This window comes from Mycteria americana, chromosome 6 (genome assembly GCF_035582795.1).
Source record: "Mycteria americana isolate JAX WOST 10 ecotype Jacksonville Zoo and Gardens chromosome 6, USCA_MyAme_1.0, whole genome shotgun sequence".
Taxonomy (NCBI): domain Eukaryota; kingdom Metazoa; phylum Chordata; class Aves; order Ciconiiformes; family Ciconiidae; genus Mycteria; species Mycteria americana.
In genome coordinates, this window is record NC_134370.1 from 385,732 (window position 1) to 402,559 (window position 16,828).

Sequence of the window (16,828 nt, forward strand, 5' to 3'; positions counted from 1 at the left end):
TATTTCCTCGGCAGTTCGTTCATGGCATCACTAGCATGCTTCTCTGTGATGCAGGGTTACACAGGATGGTAAGCCGATACAACTTAAGCACATATTTAAAGAATTAAAAGGAACTCGGAATTGAAGAGGAATTTAGAAAAACGCCTAGATATTAAGTGCCCTGCTGAACAGAGAGGAGATAATTGACAGCCTTGCAAATTAAGCAGATGCTGTCCGTGCTATGCTCAGTCAAGGCTTTGTTCTGAATGTTTTTGAGTGGTGACTGCCCGACCACCACTCCCTCTGCGCCGCAGCAGCATGGTCACGCAGGGTAGGATGAAGAATTCACATAACATCAAGCAGACATATGGTCTTAAACTAAATTACAGTTTTGCAATGGAAGAACAATAGTTGTGTTTTGTTTTGTTTTGAGTTCCAGAAGTATGCCTGCAGAAAGGCTATTTTTAGACATGGCTGGTAGGAGAGTTCAGAAGCGGCTTTGGAATCCTTCCCACATACAAAGTTGACTGGAAAGGGTCCTGAAGCTAACATTCGCTAACACAGAGTCTACCCAGACCTTGCGGAAACCCACTCGCATATACATTAACATGAATTTACTGTGTTGCCTTAATACCATTCCATTTATAGCTACAAATTCAATTTAGAACTATAATACACTATAACTATAAATTCTCATAGAACTATTATTATATATATAATTGTGATCTATACGTACCAAAATTAATGTATGATTAAAAATACTAACTTATTTATGTAAAATCCAACAAATGCCATTTGCATACTGCTTAGTAGTTTGAACACTTAAAAGTGAACTGCTGTTTCAAAAGGGCAGAAATAAAGTCAAATTGTGGATTAGTGGCCAGATAAAACCAAAGAACTTCAATTCAATTTATACCCAACTAAGGCCAAAGTGGTAATTCTGAAAATCCTCATTCACCTGCCATCTCATCAACCATGCCAAGGCTCCGGTCTCCACTCCTAGAATTGCTTTTCACATTTTGTCCAGTGATTGTTTCCTGTGAAATGCAGAGGCAACCCTGAGAGCAGCACTCGTCTCCGCTCCTCCACTGACAGGCGGGTGGCTGGCCATGGGGTGAGCAGCATCCTCTGCTTTTGTACTTCGTCTGTTTGACCTTGTGCCTGCTGTACTGAAAATGAACAGCCCAACGTGGATAGGCTGTACGGGTAGGAAAATACTCATGCAACAGCCTGACAGGGTGCTTTTCTCCTGAAATCTTGCTGTGAACCAAAGGGAAGTAAGCATTTTACTTCTTGTTTTGAAATCTCTCAAGTTTCAACCCACAATAAATTTTAATGGTCATTAGAAACTTATAAAGCCTTGAAAAATAGCTTTTCTAAATATAAAATTGACTGTCCTGGCTTTTACTAATTTAAGCCGTGACTGTAAGGTTACACTAATTTAGCTACACTGTGTTTTTATGCAGCCTTTCACAATGGATAGTCAACACACCTTCCAACGGAGGGTTTAAACAAAGGTGGGTCCTCACTCAAAGGATCAAAAAGCATGGACGATTTGCATTAACTTGTTATGGAGGGCATCAGCTCCGTTTCAGTTCCCTTTTACACACCAAACAGTGAAGAGGCAGCTGTACAGCAATGTTCTTCTTTTCTCCATGGCTGTCGAGACTTGGCAAATAGAGCAATGCAGGGAAAGAGGCCCCTGGCATTTCAATTTCTTTACAGAATTATCTGTACTATTGCTTAGAGACAAGCAAGAAGTCAGTAGTTTAAAAAGAAATGTTAAAGTATTCCTGACTCAGTACATGGTCTCCACTCTCTACAGAATTAAAAAGTAACTTTTTATTTGCTACTTATTACAACACCAGAATTTTACTTTTAGGAACCATTAGCACAGGGACTGGAAAGAAAATAAGAAAAGGTTTATATAAAGTGAAGCTTTTAAAAGCTGGTATTAAAAGCATGGTACAGCAGCTGGAAATATACAAAGACCTCATTTCTTTGCCAGGACTTGGGAATAATAATTCCTGAGAATTTTTCCCTAACAAGTGATAAGAGTTCAGTGCTCTCACTGATTATTGAATATAGTTTACAATCACCTGAAAAGAGATGGTAACAACTACAGAAAAGCACACTGTCCATGAAATTTGAAGAGCATAATGAAATCGACAACTATAAATACAGTGAAGAAGAGCAAAAAACCAGAGAAGTATTACAACACGTCATCATTTCATTATGGCATTTTACAGTTAGAAAATTACTCAAGAAGTCAACATTTCTATTACTACCTATATTGGCATGCTATCTCAGTGTAATGAAAAACTGGAAACAAGAAGGTCTGACAACTTAAGAATTTTAGGTCCCTAAATAAAAAGACAGGAAGAATCCTGAGGTTTTTTATAACAGACAATTTGCGTTTTTTCATACCAAATGGTGTATTTTATGAGAAAGCACATTAAAAAAAATGCCTTTTGCTTTGTTTTTCTCACTCACTAATCTTTTCTTTATTATTTTCCCTAAATCCTAGACAGCAGAGCGGTACCTCTTCCCTATCATCCCATCTGACAGAAGGTCAGTTTCCCTGACATCTATGAATACGGGAGATTTCTATCAGCACGTGGAGGCAAGTTAGCAGTTCTTTTCCCCTGAGAACCAGGCACACTGCTGGCTTGTCACTTGTGTCCCAAGGTGTGTCCTGCACCTAAACGAGCCCCCGTGCCCGGGGACCACGAGCACGTCCCCAGGGCAGTGTCACGCCTCTGCGGCTCCAGGGCCACCGCTAACACGGGAAAGCCAAATTCATCACGGGGGTGAGCAGTGCCCAGGCTTGTCACGCCTGGCCTGACGGATGGCTTCTGGAGCACAAGCGAGATGAATTTACAGCTCGCATTGCGTGCTCGGCGGCGAAGCACAAGGCACCAGAGTGCCGCTCGTTCAGCTGCTGGCAGCCTGCGCCGAACTGCCGAGCTCGGACACTGGCCGTTTCTTCAAACTGGAACCAGTTAACAGCGTAGCATCGTGACGTGACGTTATGCAGAACTTACGGTGCTTTACGAGAAGCTATTATAACTTTTAAAATGGAGTATGAAAATTTTGGACAACGACTTGCTTGTAAGAAGGTTCGTTTAAAGAGCGAAGTATACTGATTTCCTTCAAAAAAAATTCTTGCCAGTATAAAAATATATGCCTACATGACTGTCATGGCTTCATTTGAACTTAAGGAGAAGGGACAGAGAAATTAATTGTAAAAGACACAGCTATATTAATACAAAACAACTAAACCACAGAAACATACAAAAACGTCCTCTCCGTTCAGATTATTACAACAGAAGAACTTCTTTCATCATTTTAAATGAAAACTGAGAATATGCAAGAATCAGATTTGATTATTTTCTCAGTCCGTACTCTGAAGTACATAAGCGCTTTGAGGACACCAAAACTTCCAAATACTTTCTAGAACAGCAATGTGTTCACCCTCATTTTTTGTAACCACAGACTCAAATTTAAAATTAAATTCTGCAATACTTGTACAGTCATAACTGAGAAAAATACTACTAGAGACAAACAATTCTGGTCACCCTCTGTATATAAAGGAGTTTTCGCAGTCTCGAAGAGGAGACCCGTACAGCGCACAAACGTGCGATGGTGCTGCTGAAATAAGCAGGAATGGGACCAAGGCCTGAGAATCCCGGACTGGGTTCACGGCCTGTGGTTCTTGACCAAAGCGCTGGTCAGAGCTAGCTTAACTCAAGGCGTTCCTCTCCAAGAAAGGCATTCTCTCTCATGCATTCACTGTAACGCCTGGCGCCATGAAAAGAGACTGTTCGCTTACTTATTACTTCACTTAGGACTTTGCTTATTTCTATGCTACAGAACCAGCGGTTTGCATTCGAAACAAAGCCCTCTTACGAAGGGCCGGGGCTGGCTGTCCATCACGGGATGTGCCGGGTCCCCAGCCAGCACTGGTGGGACGTTAGGACTAGGATCTCACGCTGCACTCGGCGTTACGCAGGGAAGCAAGGTAAAACATGGGTAAGTAACAGTGCGGCACCTTTCTACCTGTCCATATTTATACCTGAGGTACCTGATCACGGTGTAATGCCGCTCTAGGAGTGCTGTGAAAACAAACCAAGAAAACTGCCCAGGGTGAAATTTTGGCCCCACTGAAGTTAACCACAAAAATATCACTGACTCCAAGGAGTAAAGCTTTCAACCCCAGGCCAGCTATGGTAGCGTATCAATAAGATCTCATGATAAAGTCCAGAGAATAAACAGTTTATGCTGATAAAAAATGAATTTATAAGTAACTTAGTCTGCTGCAACTCAAAGGGATGTGACCTTTTCCATTTATCTCAAGAGCACGCTGAATCTCAAGCATGCTTTTTGAGGGAAAAATTTACAAGTAAGACAGGAATGCAACTGTGCTATTGATTTGTAGAACTCTGTGTGCAAATCAGGCAATTAATTGTATGCACAAATGATGAAGCAAATGAAAGAAAGAGAAAACCGTCCTAATTGATCTTTCATTTTTTGAGAGATGTGAAATGTAGTACTAAATTTATTCAGTACCATTTTAACTGAGATACTCTGTCTTCAATTGTTGGCCAGCATCCCATGATGTAAGACCGTAACACCACGGATCAAGAACAGAAGCAGAGAGTAATTCATTGACTGAATCAATGGACCATAATTAAAATATCACGTCTAAAACAAATTCTGAAATACTACTTTAAGGCTATCATTACAATTGCTTACAACTTCCTTCTAAATTCAACTGCTCGCTAATTAAGGCTATAAGCCTGCCACAAAAAGTGACTAGAGCTTTCTCTGTCTCTCCCGCCAGTGAAAAAGGCTTTGTTTGATGCCCTTGCAGAACAAATGGATGCACCATACACTTTCCAGCTAAGAATACCACGAAGCTTAAAGAAGTAGTTTCTAAATAGACAGGACTGATCATATCCTCCTTTGGTTAAAAATACAAAATCTAGTATGACTGGATATATGACAAATATCTTATATATTAAGCTAATATTTACAAACAGTTTATAAAAGCAGCTAAGTCATGATAAACTACAGATTTTTTTTTTCCCAGAAGAAAAGAAAAAATGAGCGGAAAATGGAGGAAAAACTACTAGGAAGTGAAACCAAGACATTTAGGCCGTAGTTTTAATTTCTTTCTTGCATGAGTGAAAAGGTTCTAAGTTAAAATGAAAATGTCCTACATTAAAACCGCTGCTTTTTGCCTGTTCAAAATACCTGGTTTTGCAGTTAATAGCACATTGTGGTCATTATGTCAATACAAAGAAAAATAAATCATATCGTTTCTCCCAGGAAAATCAATGTGCTTAGTTTCATGAACAAAAATAGGACACTGACCTGCAGTAACTCTAACCACCATGAATCCAGTTCTGCAGTACTTCACTTAGGCGAGACTTCTTACTAAGCTTGGCGCTGGTGCAAGGACTACAGAACGGAAAGCAGGACTCCCTTGCCACATGACCCAGAACACGAGGAGGGATAGGTGAAAAAAAGCACCCTCATAATGTAAAGCCAATTTGCTCTTTGTATATGCATGAGTTTAGCTTGTTGGTTTTACATCTTGTCTTTTTAGCAATATCCTCCTATTCAATTCTCATATTTTATCAATATTCTCTGCTTAAGTTCAAAGACATTTTGTGTTATATAAACTCAGTGTTAGCATCTCTTCCATGCCACAAAGGAAGCGCCAGCTTTCAGTATATAAAAATGTATTATCATTTATTATTACTATTACCTAGTTATAAGAAGGAAACAGAGCGAGTAGCAGGCAAAGCTGCATGTTCATCCTCTTCACCGCTCCCCTTCGACGTAGGTGAGAACAGCAGGCGCAGGGCTGGCTCTCTGCGGGCCGTTGGAGGTGGAGGAAGGGTTTGCCACATTATGCTGCACCCTCGTTCCCGCTCCCCAGACTGTGCACAAAGCCCCAAAGCTGGGAACTGAGTGGGAACAGAGGCGAATGGGTGAAGCTGGAAACGACCCTTTATGGCCGTTTCCCAAGATGTGGACAGGGTCCCTGCTCAGAAGTGTCTGCTTCCACCTTGGGAGTGCAGATCTTTTTTTGCAAGCATCTGAACACGTTAGAGAGCTGCGGTCTGTAGACAACTGCTGAGTTCAGCGTCCCTTAGCGCTGCAGTGCAGTAGCAATCAGCACGGCACCAGCACGCTGTGCAGCGGTTTGGGGCAGGAAGCGAAGAATACCACCAAATTCAACTAAAGTAACAGTGCGTTTGGGGAGGTGGAATCCAATTACCGGGACTTTGGCCAGAACATCTGTCTAGACGTCTATGCTCTTGCAAAAATGTTATGGGATCTTTGATGGCAAGAAGTGGTCAGGATCTTGGTTTTTCATCTTGAAAGACAACAGAAGCAAGAGTAATGTGACTGCTGGCTGCTGCCCCAGGCAGGATCCATCAGCAGCTCTGCAGACAGGGTGCCCCCTCCTGCAGAGCCATCCCGAAATGCCCGCAGCAGGCGTCACAGCGAGAGCGAGCGTGTGACGGCCCCTTGTTCTGGGGGAGCGAGGGGACTGGATGCAGGACCTGAGTCCGCCACATCCTGTAATGCAATCAACAACAGCTAGGGCTCAGCTGCCTCGACTTGAACTTTGCAAGCCAAAATTGTACTTAATGAAATACTTCATCTCTAGTATTGGTGGTGTGTACAAAACAAAACAAGGATATGAGCTAGATTTGGCTTTGGTTTTGCAAGGAAACAAAAACAAGTAATACAATTGAGAAAGAAGGAGCTGGCAGTGGGTAAGTTGCCATCAGAAGTTGGTGACTGCCCTCCTTGATGACAGCACTCTGCCCTCAGAGAGCTGCTCCTGAAGTTTCCTAGCCAAGTCTGCAAGCATGTGGGCAGGGGAGGGAGAGGAGATGATACTTAGCTCATATTACAGGGTATTTCTTTCATTTCACTCATTACATCAGTTAGACAAAGTCAAAATCTGTGTTTCATTCGCAGGGATTTCTGGGATGGGACATTTTCCCCTGGTCTTGCATTTTTTTACCAGGGGTTCATCTCTGGTGTAGCACTTTGTTTATTATTTTTGTTCTAGACAATAATAGACTCATACAGCAGATACAGTAGCTTAAAATGTTAATGGTATCAAAATACATCATTTGGATGTTAATGCTCTGTGTCAAAGTATTCAGATACTGAGGCAGCAGAGAACACAAATGCAGTTGACTAATATTTAATTTACCTCCTCTTGCTCCTGTTCATATGGTCCTCCCCATGCATCCCCCCAAAGCCCGCTGCTGGTTTTATAGCAACCTCAGCAGTTCTCAGTCACAGCTCTCACAAGCCCTCCTATTTACTCCCAGTTTAACTTCTAATTCTTTCGTCAAACATCTTCCATTTTTCCCCAAGGCTTCTTTATCTCTTTATACAGTCTTACATTACGCCACTTTCAAGCTCCATTCTGGCCGTACCTCGAGGAGAAGTGGCGTTACCTTGGCCTGACGGGGATTCCTCGGTACTCCAGCATCTGACATCTGACAGCAGCAGTCTGTCACTCTCTCTGTGGATCAGTGCTAGGACACAGAAGGTCTTTCTCCCAGCTACCCGTTTTCACCTGGGAAGGGCAAGACCAACTCGCTGCCACGGCCCACGGGCAGCGTCCTGCGGCCACCTCGCTCTTCCTATGGTTTTCACCACTTTCCCCCAGTACTCCAGATCATCCTTGCCCAGTCCTCTCTCCTCTGCAGCCCTGTCTCATTGTCCTAGACTCTCATCAGCTACCTTGCTAGAGCTGTCCTCTTCTGGCTGCTTCTGCAAGTCTTGGTCTCCTTGCCTGGAGACCCAGCGATGGCCCAAGGCGTCACCCTTCTGAGTCCTAGCTATGCTCTTCCCTGCACGGCTACCAGGTGGCTCCTGTGGAGTTTTGGTTCTGGCTTTTGTTCCACCTGTATTTCATTCATGGAGGTTTCCCACCACTACTTGCTCCAATTTGGGATGTAAAGGAGAGGAAGGCTCATTTATTACTTGCCCACAACCCCGCAGGGCACGGCCCTTGGTAGCTACAAGGAAAATCCTGGGTTGTATCCAGTCTAGCTGTAATTTGCAAGAAACTTAACCGCTAAAATAGTAACAGAAATCTCTACGGAGATTTGGACATATTTGTGAAAAGAAATTTTTCAAGGGTTTAGACCTTGGCCAGATGTTCACATCGTTTCACAGATCAAAAGTACAACTTAGATACAAAGACTACTCACACCACATTTCTGATCTTTGCTTGAGAGCAGAGTGACACCAAACCGTATTGACAGAAAGGTCTGAAGAACCTGCAAACCATTCATGTGACAACGTATTTTTGCCAAACCTTGTTCTGGCTGAAAGCACTAATGTTGGTGAAATCAAGGAGAAGAGAATTTCTGGTACAAAATTCACGTCTATTTCCCCTCACCTCCTTTTACCCTGACCAGGTACACAACTAATGAAATACACTCAGAGATGTACACACTGCTGGTCTTCTGTTATCATACTCAATCAATAAGAACAATTTAGAGCAGCGGCAACCTCTCCATGCATACTTCCATTGTCCCAAGGGATCAATATAATCAGTATCGCAGCTGGCTGGTGAGAAATAATGAGATTATGATAACAAAAAGGCAAGCTTTCCAAATTTTTTCTTAGCGTATGCCAAAACATCATACTTTTCTATCTGTCCATAAAGGACAAAATAGCAATATTTAAGAATATTGTATCTATTAAAAATAAGTATATAAAAAGTATGTTTTTATCTATGATTTCTTGAACTTTACTCTCTTTGCAAATGCAGTATTTCTTTCCCTTAAAAGCAACTGTGAGATTTGACTTCTTCATTCTTGGAAAGGGGCCATACATGTTTAAAACTGTACCAAATTTTCCACAGATTTCTCCTGAACAGGACTGCCACTTGCAAAAACCTTGGTTTTGTATGATAACAATACTTGTCTATTCATGGCTAAAATTCACCCAAGGGATATAGCTGATTAAAATCATGCATGCGTATTAAAAAAGCCAAATTATTCTAACAGTCTTAGCAGTTATACAACATGTCTACTGAAACTGGAAAAGCATAATCTAAGTTCCTGTCCTCTTTCCTGATGCCCTCTTGGATGCCCCCTTGCGCAATGGCATTAGGCTCTGCACCCGCACGCCGAGTCTGTTCCCAGCAAGTGCCAGTGCAGCCAGTTTTCAACAGCTTGAGGCACAGACCGCCTTTATGGCTGCAATAAAGCCTTTAACAGGTTATCTGTTAGCACTGGGTCCAGTGCTTAAAAGTAGCTACGCATCTCTTAGCACAGAATCACGTCAGGTCTACTTTACGAGCAGCTATCAAAGACAGGGTCAGCTGAATCCAAACGATGAGCTATAGAGCGCTACCGGCATGCGGACTGCACCGGCACTGTTTGTGTAGCGATGGAGGGGATGCGGGAAGACCAAACATTTATGAAAGGAACGAAGATCATTATCCTTTCTGCGATATGTATGGGAACACTCACAATTTACCTACACTGCTAGTAACAATTATGTTCTAGCTCGCTAGTTAAATAAATGGATTAGATATGAATCTTACCTGGGAGGAAATGAGATGTCCAGTTCATACAATCTGTCTTTAAAGACTGACAGCTCTCTGTCAAATTCTAAAAGCTATAAAAGATAGAAATAAATGTATTCACTCTTTAATGTTGAACTGCAGCAATCTAAAAATACTACATTATATAAAAGGCAATAAACAGAGACTTGGATTACACAGCTTGAGGTATACCCCTCATATAATAGTTTTTAAAACATAGTGCAAAAGACTCAGTACTATTTTGATACGTTAACAGTTCATTGAGAAAAGCATTCAAAATGTTCCTTTTCATCTCAGTGAAACACGTAACACTGGCACTTTACAGCAGTGACCTGTATGTACACTTACTATGTCAGATGGCTAATTTTTTCTAAATTTTATTAGCAATCTTTTCAAAGATAAACCAGACTAGCATTAAAGAAGTACAGCAAACTGATATGCTGATCAGCCCACAAAAATGCCAGCAAAAAGTATCATATTACTTTGTATTATCTTTAGCTCAGATAAGAAGGTACAATAAACACAAGGATGTGCACATCACTCTTCCTAAGCAAAGACAAGCAGTGGTTTTGTACACCTATTTTGGGTGGTGCACGTCAGATAGCAGAAAGAGGGATACGTGACAATAGGTAAAATGTGTTCCCAGGCAGCAGCCAAGATATAGTACTAGAAGCAGATATTTAACAGAGATGTTCATAAGTCTAGGTTTAATGTCCTGTATAAATATTAGTCCTTGCCAAATTTGTTTTCCCCTGGACCTCTACAGAGAAAATAAATATCTGCAGTCTTTTGTTCATAAACACAAACCTGCTCATAACAAGTCAATGATAATCGTCCACATTAAACCAAAAATTGTTCTGATGGACATAAACGACCTTATTTCAGAACCACGGCTGGTGTTAAGCCTGACGTCCGAGTGAATTAGCGAGTTAAAAGACAAAAAGCTCATAATCCGCACTGTTCCTGGCCGTCGCTCTAAGTGCCACTTTCTATTTTGACAAGCGTGTCATCCAAACGGCATCCCGCACGATGGCGGCGTGTTTGCCCACCGTTCATTAATCATGTCCGATCTCACAGCTGTGCTGATACCATTGTACGAATGGCAGAGGTTCCCAAAGAAATTAGATTGTGTCCCTCTTTCCCCTCTGCCACCTCATAAATCATTCCTGAAATGTGCAATTAGCAGCTACTTGTACACATTAATTATCTGTGTGAAAAGCAGCTACCTGAACCACCTGCACTGCTGATTAGCTACCTCTCTATGGCCCACCCGGCTCGCTTCGCCTTCGAGTTTACGTGCATGCCGTGTTGCTGCATGCACGTACTTTTACGCGAGGATGCCAAATAATGGGCAGCTTTCCCTGTTTTAGTGCATCTGACACCGAACACGGAGTTTGGTGTCAGATGCACTAAAATGCATCACGATGGTACACTGGAAAAGATTTTGCAATACAAATAACTGCAGATAACTTGTACATGTTATAATATCCGATCGAAAGCCCAAGTATTCAAGATGTTTGGATAGATATTTATAAACATCTGTGTGGAAACTTACGGTATGTATCTAATAATATGCTCGATCCTAAAAATGTTGGGGTGGTTCAGCCACTATTCTTACTGAAGCAATCTCAACATACTTCAGGAAAAACTGGTTTCTCATGCGTGTTTCCAGACCGTGATCCTGTATTTAAGTATGTATAGATAGATGCGTAGCCACCATATACACATACAAACTGGCTATGAAAACAAATGTTACCATCCCTTTCCTGCTCCACATGTGTCCACCTTAAAGATATTATCTGCCCAACATGAATCTAGCATAGGAAAAAAAATCTACTATCCCCAGTTGAAACTTTTCTTTGAAATATATGTCTATTAATACAGTGCAAATACCTTTTTCCTACTGTTGCCAAGTAAACAGATCAGAGCAGGAAAGTGGAAACATCAGGAGAAAGGAGGCTATTTCTGAAGTGTGAAAACTGCAAGGACTGAATAAAAGAACAATGCTCCACAGAACACAATGGTATAAATTACTCATGGGCATTCCAGGGGCTGGCGACGTTCAATAGATGCATTGTCCTCTCACACCAATTCACACTTTCAAAATTTTATACATTCAGATTGTTCTTGCTATGATGATATTTGCAAACTCAATGAAGACTAGGGTTTAGAGGACTAAGCATTCACACGTGCATTATTATCCAAAGAAGTTTCTGATGTGTTTATTTGCTGCAGTTGCTTGTTTAGTTGTGTCTGTGCTATGCAGATGAGCTGCTGACACTGGTGACAGAGGACAGATAATAGGAACAAGACCGTATTGTGCGCTGTGCTCTCTGTCAGTTCCCCAAGTTTCCCCAGGTAGAGGGACATCTTTAACGTGAAATGACAAAGCCAAAAACTCACGATGACCCAGCTGCATGTCAAAGCCCCACTAGGTGCCTAGAAGAAATAGTCAGGGAATGCTCGTTGGAGACAATTCCTCCTCACATGTAAAATAGTTAAATATTTTCACTTGATTATTTGCACAAACTTTTATTTCATGCTATATTTTAAATAATTGTTTAATTTTAACAAATTACTTATTTTTTCCTAGATATTAAGTGACTATGTTACAGTATCTGTAACCTTCTGTTCAAATGTGTCCACAAACTACGCAAGCAGACATCTGCCCATTCTTACGAAGGGCAACGACCAGTTATTCGTGTGTTCAGGACTGCGCAGTGTGAACCCACCTGACAGCTCTTCTGTATTTACCTGGCAGCACTGCAGACTGGGGGGGATGAGGGGGAGAAATGATGACAACTTGAACTGTGCATTTTGAGAAAACTCCCGTTAATTTTTCAGTAGAAGAGCATGTTTTAACTATTACTTTTTTCAGTATTAGAAGCATTTGGGTTCTCATTTAAGCCTGTAATCTCAAAATGCAAAATTATTGGTGAAAAACCAAGGCGTTCACTAGGTCTTGTCATAAAACGGTTATAAAGGTCACTTTCCCTCAACACAACCTAGTAAGAGAAGGAACGGGACCTGACACGGGCATCATTTAATTGTATTTGCTTTACGACAGGTACACGGGTGTCTGGAGCTCCTTGGCACTACAGAAAATTAGTGAAAATTAATATAGGCCAGATGATACTGAGGAGCACTCAGACTCTCACAGGGTAATGTCTTTATTTTTAAAGCATATAACATTGTATTTAAAAAAATCCACCCGGAACATACTCTGTTCATGGCAATTTTCAGCACAAACTGCTCACTTATTTCCATATTGTACACTAAACAGCATTGTGAATAATGTCATTGCTGTAACAGTAAACATGACTATGTCTGTCACTCTAAATGCCTTAAAAATGACAAAGAAATTAAGTTCAAAGCCTAAAAATCAATATATTGTTCTATTTAATTTACTCATGATAAGATCATCCTTAAGAACCAAATCTTTAAGGTGTTACATGATGTGCTGGGGTAATTTGAGCAATTACAGAGATTTTAAAATGCTGTGGCGGGAAGTTAATTCCAGAACTATATGTCATAGGCAGTTCAGAAGACTCTTTTTTTCCCCAACTCAATTTCACCAATGTATTTATACCTAAATGACAGCAATGATGATGCAGGACCTATGTTTTATCTGCTGTAACCATTGAGTTGCTGATACTATGTCAAGATTTGCTCTACAACGTCCAGTGACCAGCCCAACATGAACGTTTGATTAACACCTTCCAAATGAAAATACCATCCATACCCATGAGTGATATACCGACAGTTAGCTAATACCCCACGACAGACAAAGATAATATGCCTCGGGGAATACCGCCATGCACTGCCCGTAAGCAGGCACACAGCACGCATCCGCCGGCCTGTGACTGGGAGAAAAAACTGATAGGGCAGAATATGATTTTTAAAAACAGGCTAAATTATTGATCGGATTTTGCAGTCTGAAGTGACGTATTTCTATTTACCAAACTTCATGAGCCAAATGCCTCAATTAGTTTGTGTATTCAAGCTCCTATTGACCTGAATGGGAACTGGCTTGATAACAATGAAGTTCTCTGCACAGAATTAAAGACTGACTGCATTTGCAGTAAAGGATATTCCCTATTTAATTTGAGTAGAATTAAAAGCATTCAGGGCCGTCGCCTGTATCAGCTGCAGTGCCCATCACCTCCTCAAGGAATTATCAAAACTGGCGTTCTTCCAGGCAACTGTGTCACCTGTAAAAGCTGCTGAAGAGTTTCGTTTTTTCCTCCCTTTTTCTTGTCAGCGCTGACGTACAAGTGCGTTTACGTACAAGGGTGAAGGAGAAGGCAATGCCCGGTACCGGGGCACGCGGTCCTGCACAGGCGCTGTCTGCAGAACCCGTACGCCACTCAGTAAGAAAAACTGGAGTGGGGCTGGACGGATGGTCTCGGTACTGTGCAGTGCTTCCGATGGAGACTCCAGTGAGCTCCCTCGCCCCAGGGCCGGAGTATGGGCTGCAGCTCACTGTCCCTGCAGCTCACGGGGCTGCACGCGGCTAAGCAGTGTGTGCTTTGGCCAAAGATAACAATTATCTGGAATACCAGATTTCAGTCTTATGTAGCTTGACAGTAATCAAAGGATTATAACAGAGCCTAGCCAGTTGTAGAAATCAAGGTAATTTTGCTTGCTTCAGTTTAAAGCGATGAGGCGCTCTGAAAAGGTCAGTGTCCATCGGTATGCTGCAGTGGGCCACCTTGGCTAAAATCACACACGTATGAACCCTTTAAAACAGGGCAACTTAATTCAGTCATTGGAGTAGAACAACGGCAATTACTCATCAAGACCTACAGACCAAAGTCAGAGCATTGGTAGATCAGAAGGTGATATTAGCAGCATTTATCAAATCCATCTGCAGGGCCCACCAGAGAATTCACAGCTGTGAAAGGGAAATGAAGTTTCAGACCAAAAAGAGGAGATAAGCATACAGAAATGACCTTAGAGAATTAAAATATGTGGACACTGGTCACTGTAACCTCCTTTGCCAGTCATGTATAGCACACAATTTTTTTCAAGAGACTTTAGAAATACAGTAATTTTATCCAGCTTTCCAGTCAAAGAAAAATATTTAGAAACTGATTCAGCAGCCTACTGACTTCAAATAAAGGTCTGTGGAAATGCTGATCCCTCCCACTTATCCACGAAAATGTCAGACACAACTCTGCTCTGGCCTTATTTTAAAGCTACTGTTTTCTCTAGCTAAGACTTTGTAAAATGATCCATTACTATATATTTTAAATCTTAATTTTCTTTCTCTCATAAAGCCATTCTTTAGAATTGTTTCACAGAAAAAAGCCAAAATTATTGAATATAAACATACCACTTACACCACTTTTCTATATTATTTTATTTCTGCATATTTCTGAGAATGTGTCTATACATCCTGAGTGGCAGTGCTGTCAAATCATAAACTCCTACATGAATGTGGATATATGACACACAGAGAAACTGCACCAAATATACTCTTCTTAGCATTAGAAGCGTTAGGCAGAGGCAGTATAAGACGGTCAGCACCGAAGGCTCCCTGTGCCTGTACGAATTCAGCAAATCTTTTATTTCAGTGGAAGCTCCCCCAGGAAAATGCTGGTTTGTTCTTGTTTTGACAAAATGCCTCTCTCTCTCAGGAGACATTCCAATGGTTTAAAGGACACGAACATTTTCTGATAAGTAGTCCAACTTTTTCAGAAAACTGCTCTGGAAAATGCGTTTAAAAATAATATTTCTGTTACGGAAATATTTAGATTGCTTAAAATGTCTAGAAAGAACCACACCTTCCCTTGATGTCTATTGATCACTAGAGTAATTACTGGAGACTACTATTGGCTCTGTCTCATTAGAGCTCCCTTTTCTGTCTCCTTGCCTGATTTCTCACATTCCCACGTTCCTCATCCTCCTCGTAACCCCCCAGCCTGGTTTGCGCTGCAGGGCCCAGGCGGGGTGGAGGTGGTAACAGCCCGAGTACTGCGGACCACAAGGCCCAGGTCCTTTCCCGGAGGAGAAACAGCAGCGTGATACCAGACGCAGTAAAGTGGCACCGACTTTCCAAAGCGGTGACGGGTTCAGCCGATGGGCAGGGCGGGGTGAGAGCCCAGCACACTGCGGAGGAATGAGCTCGAGACTCGAGGCTTTCGGCTAGCATCGGGGTCCAATACAAACACTTCTCAGAGTTCACGTGCTGCAGTATTTCTCATTCTGAAAGATGCTTAGTGCCTTTTGACGTCTGTTCGTCCTGTAATACGCACCACCTGAACACGGATTTGGATAAAACAGTGCTTTCAACCTTTTCCAGTTGTGTACCCCTTACACTTTTCCAGTGGAGGCTGTAGCCCTTTTAGACGTTTCACACGCTCGGATTTCACACGTAACCTTGGTTTTCCTAATTGCCCTGTGCGGATCCTTTCAATCCAAGTCTGTGGACTTCAGGCTGAAACTAGCAGTATGGGTAAGCTGGAAGTTAAACACCCTGCTGGCAGCGCCCCAGGGCTCAGTCACCCCTCTGATCTGCAACATGCACCAGAGAATCCACATCTTATCCGGGAATATTTTTGTTACTTGAAAAAAAAGTAAATCAGAATCCTGCTGTACTACTCAGGTAATTACTTCTCAATAAGGAGACTAAACTTAAGTATATGTAAAGAATAAACTAGTTAGTTACGAAGTTAAAAGCACTGAATCAGGTCAAGTATTGACTCTCACTCATGCAGCAGCAGTTACCCGCATTAACATTCTGCTGACAACAAAAGCGCCTTTCACATCCCAAGGGCTCCTTGCCGAAACACTGCTCTGCAGAAGCAATCGCGTCCCATCCCTCCCGCTTCACAGTGCCCGGCGAAGAGCCTGAAGCATCTGAAATGCAGCACGACTGCTCACAGCTTTCAAACACAGAGACTACAGCTCCCGTCATCCTATGCTCCAGCCTGATTTCTCCAACGAATGTTATTTGCTCCTTAGCACAGCACTACAGTGGGAAAGCAAGGAGGGCCCCTTGGCGAGTGCCACTTCTCAGTGACTTTACCAGCTGCTCAAAGTCTGAATGCATGCTTCCTCTCTTCTAGTGGTAAAAAGTGGATTTTGTCACTCACTCTCCTGGGATTCCTGTGCTTGCCCTCATTTTAAAAAACTGACTCTGCAAAACTGCATTCATGCAAATTGCCTTTTTCAAAACTTTACAAGAATAGACACTGTAACATTACTGTAATTAGTTCATAAACTGTGCACAACGGCTTGTAATAT

The 16,828-nt window shown here is 42.0% G+C and overlaps 1 protein-coding gene across 3 annotated transcripts in view; it reads right to left on the reverse strand.

Annotated features, from left to right (window-relative positions):
- INPP5A (inositol polyphosphate-5-phosphatase A) overlaps window positions 1-16,828 on the reverse strand; it is a 262,040-nt gene that overhangs the window by 18,228 nt on the left and 226,984 nt on the right. For all 3 annotated transcript variants that reach the window (XM_075504269.1, XM_075504266.1, XM_075504267.1), the window contains exon 12: window positions 9,581-9,654. In XM_075504269.1, the coding sequence (XP_075360384.1) occupies window positions 9,581-9,654 (74 nt within the window). The remainder of the gene's footprint in view (window positions 1-9,580; window positions 9,655-16,828) is intronic.